General features: G+C 46.4%; 1 protein-coding gene across 1 annotated transcript in view; it reads left to right on the top strand.

Moving 5' to 3' along the window:
* Positions 1 to 2,596: 2,596 nt before the first annotated feature.
* HHAT (hedgehog acyltransferase) overlaps positions 2,597 to 3,613 on the top strand; it is a 156,964-nt gene continuing 155,947 nt past the window's right edge. Inside the window, exons 1-2 of the mRNA XM_009279631.1 lie at positions 2,597 to 2,682; positions 3,386 to 3,466. Coding sequence (XP_009277906.1) covers positions 2,597 to 2,682; positions 3,386 to 3,466 — 167 coding nt within the window. The remainder of the gene's footprint in view (positions 2,683 to 3,385; positions 3,467 to 3,613) is intronic.

The raw sequence follows: 3,613 nt of genomic DNA, 5'->3' as shown, positions 1-3,613 counted from the left end.
TAAATACCACACCTTTTATATTTCTGACTCTCTCCATTTTAATACTGCTGTTTTGCTACGTGGAGATTTCTTGTCATACTTGTGATTTCTTCTAAATATACACGGTTCCTCCTCCTGTCTGCTGCTGAACTTCTAATCTGCAGACTCTGAGCGGGTGCTGATCGTGTCCCGTCATCCAGATGTTGCACGCAGGGGGCATTACTGTGTGATTTCCAGAGGGTGAATGAAAACAAGAGGCTAGGTTCAATGCTGTGAGATATCAACCTGTGAGGGAAAGCTCTAGGGCACTGCTTGTAATTCCCAGGGGGACTTTATATTCAGAAAAGCAGTGAGAAGCCCTATGCGTTAGCCTGCCTGAGAACTCTACTGCTGGATTCATAAATACTCATTTTGACTTCTTAACTGCATGCAAAACAAATAACAAGTTGCTGAGCTTCTAATCTGCAGACTCTGAGCGGGTGCTGATCGTGTCCCGTCCCCCAGATGTTGCACGCAGGGGGCATTACTGTGTGATTTCCAGAGGGTGAATGAAAACAAGACTAGGTTCAATGCTGTGAGATATCAACCTGTGAGGGAAAGCTCTAGGGCACTGCTTGTAATTCCCAGGGGGACTTTATATTCAGAAAAGCAGTGAGAAGCCATACTCATTTTGACGTCTTAACCTCAAACAAAACAAATAACAAAGTGAAAAAAAAAAAAAGGGTTTCCTCAAAAACGTGAGCTTCGGTTTACTTTCCCAGCTGCAAAATGGCTCAGTTGCCCACTTCATTGCCTTTTGCACCCCCACCCTGCCTTGTCCCTGTGGCCATGACGAGGCCCTAGAAATGAAAAGTTCTGTAACGAGCTCACCTCAGAAGAATTTGCACAGAAAGGCAGTAGTAAGGGCCCTTTTAAAAGGCCTCCTGCTACCTCTGTCCTCCTTGATTCTGGAATTGTTTGCTTAAGTTTCTGATGATCACATCTATAGCTGATCACATAAGAAAGGGAGACTCACTGAACAGCATTTGAACTTTATGGTCAAAACCCAACACTTCCAACTCAGGTGCCATACCAGCTTCAGAAGAGATAGAAATAAAAAAAGGGGACATGAACATCTGCTAGAGAGGGACTCCCTTCTAGTGATGCGTGAACCAATCTGCACTGCACCCTCCACTGTTCATCAAGGCCATGGTGGGGAGTGGATGCCTTCCTGCTGGCTCCCAGTAGTGAAGACGGACATGGACCTCTTTGGCAGGTTGTTGCCTCTGCACTCTGTAGCTATTCTGGTGGTGAGTAAGAGTGGTGCAAACCTTCAAGCAGAAGTGATGCTCTGAATTTGTCCCAGAGAAACACCTCTACCATCACAAATCATCATTCTGCCCAAGGTGGATTGCTTTTTTTGGCCTTGGAGAAACCTGTCGCACGTGTACACAGCATCACACCACTTTCTTCCCAAAGGGCAGATGCCTTGAAGAGGCTGCCAGGCCTGTGCAGCTGCTGGGACACAGGGCAAGAGACATTTAAAAAACTTTACCTCCTTGCTGATCAAATGAGAAGTGGGGCTTTCTGCTGCTGTTTTTCTAGGGTTTTTGCTCTCAGGTTCCTCTGCTGCCTGTCAGTGACTATAGCAGCACCAGAACTCGTTTTTTATTCGTGCCATCTAAAATGGTGAGGGCTGTGTCGATGTGTAGGTGTTCGTGCCAGTGATGTTCAGCAGCTTAGTTTACAGCTAGTCTTGCAAAATCATCTGTTGAGATTCTTGTCACGTTTTACTTTACAAAATCCTTTGAATAAGGGTGGGGGGAAAAAAAAAATCATCTAATGTAGAAGTCCAGGCAGTGAGATCTTCCAGCCAGGATCATTGTCGGAGTTTGTCAGTGTTCCTGCTCCATGGGCTTGGCAGTGACCTTTGTGGAAGGGTAGCTGCTCACCTGGTCACAGAGCATACATGGGCTCCTGGGTGTCACCACAGAACTAATGACAAAGATGTCCTTTTCAGTGTAACCTGATGTAAAAGCTGTAAGTTGTTATACCTCTTCCCGTTTTGAAGCTGCAGTACCGCTCCTGCGCGCATACTGTTTGTGTTATGCAGCCATCTAGAGGGCCTGCTGCCTGTACCGACTTCACACTGTTGACCAGAAACCACAAAACTGCAGGAAAATACAAGCTCTGCTGACCCTTAGTGGCCGTAACTCGGCTGCAGTGCTGTGGGAATGTTTTTACAAATTTAGGACTGCTGTTCTGGTGCTGTTATGCAGGTGGTGTAATTTTTTTTTTTGGTGGGGACGGTACTGACTAACCTGCTGAGGGCAAAAATTGGGGAAGCACTGTCAGCAAAGAAGAGGATCTGGGTATCATAGAGGATAATGTACCTGACCTTGAGATTTTATAGCAGTTCCACAGAGCAAATGCAACGCCTTACATCTAGGGGCTATCAAAATTGACACCGTAAACTGAAGGTGAGTCATTCCCTGGCAAAGAGAGACGGAAAGAAAAACTGGAGGCAAAAGGCAAAATGCTTGAAGACCACCACGTGGCTCTGACGGACAGATGTGATTCTTGGAGACACCAGGAGATGCATGTCTGGTTCAGATAGGGAAGACAAACCCTTGTACTGATGAGACCTAACCTGGAGTATCAGACGCAAGCCTGGCTTTCAAAGATCAGGAAACAGGAATTTGAATACACAAAGAAGGCCTCAAGGTGATCAGGGAAACTAAAATACTATTTTATAAGAGGAACTTAAAGATCCATTATGACAACATCCAAAAGGATACAAAATGTTTCCCCCATTAAAAAAATGACATCACTGATGTCAACAACAGAGAGGGATAAAAGTCACATGGTGCAAGACCAGATGAGCATAAATTGCCCGAACTTTTTGGGCTGGAAAGTCAATGTGTTTTTAACACTAAGAGCAGTGAGGTTTATTAGCTGTGTCTGAAGTGCCAGGAGGAAGGAACCCCTGCTAAAATGCAGGTTGATCCATGAGGTGGTTGTCAGCACCAGCACTTCCAGCCCCCACGTTCCTGCTTTGGTGGTGTTCTTCAGACCTGCTGATTGCCCAAGTTGTGTCATGATGACTGTAAAAACAGTGTGCCTGCGTTAGTGTACCTTGCACCCAGGCAGGGGGGAAAAAGTCTGTGAGAGGCTGTTACGGACACCCTTTTGGTCTGAATACAATCCTTCATTTTTGCTTCAGCGTTAATTTACACGACATCTCTTGGAACAACTTTTCAGAGGCCGATATGTTGAAGAAGACGTCTGTTGTCACCCTTCCTTGCAGCACTTAGACTGTCTCCCAGTGCCATCCCCCTGGCTTGTCCCAGCTCCTGTAAAACACTGAAGCTGGCAGTCTCTTGCCAGGATGCCTTTATACAAGTGATACTCTCTTACGATCCCTCAGCCGTGAGGATGCCCGCAACCACAGGCAGGTCGTGATAAATGCTACGGAAACACAGACCAGAACCATTTACTTCTTATCCAGGTGGGTCATGTGTTTGATATAAGCCAACCGATGGGTTCTCAGCAGATCTAAGCAGACCTGCATTGCATGTTTCATGCCCAAAGACAACGGTGTTTCTCAGTAAACGAGTTCTGCTGCGGCTTTCCAGGCACGCGTCGGCCGGGCCGC

Source organism: Aptenodytes forsteri, unplaced genomic scaffold (assembly GCF_000699145.1).
Source record: "Aptenodytes forsteri isolate BGI_AS27 unplaced genomic scaffold, ASM69914v1 Scaffold195, whole genome shotgun sequence".
Classification (NCBI taxonomy): Eukaryota; Metazoa; Chordata; class Aves; order Sphenisciformes; family Spheniscidae; genus Aptenodytes; species Aptenodytes forsteri.
This window is presented reverse-complemented; position numbering and strand designations above follow the sequence as displayed.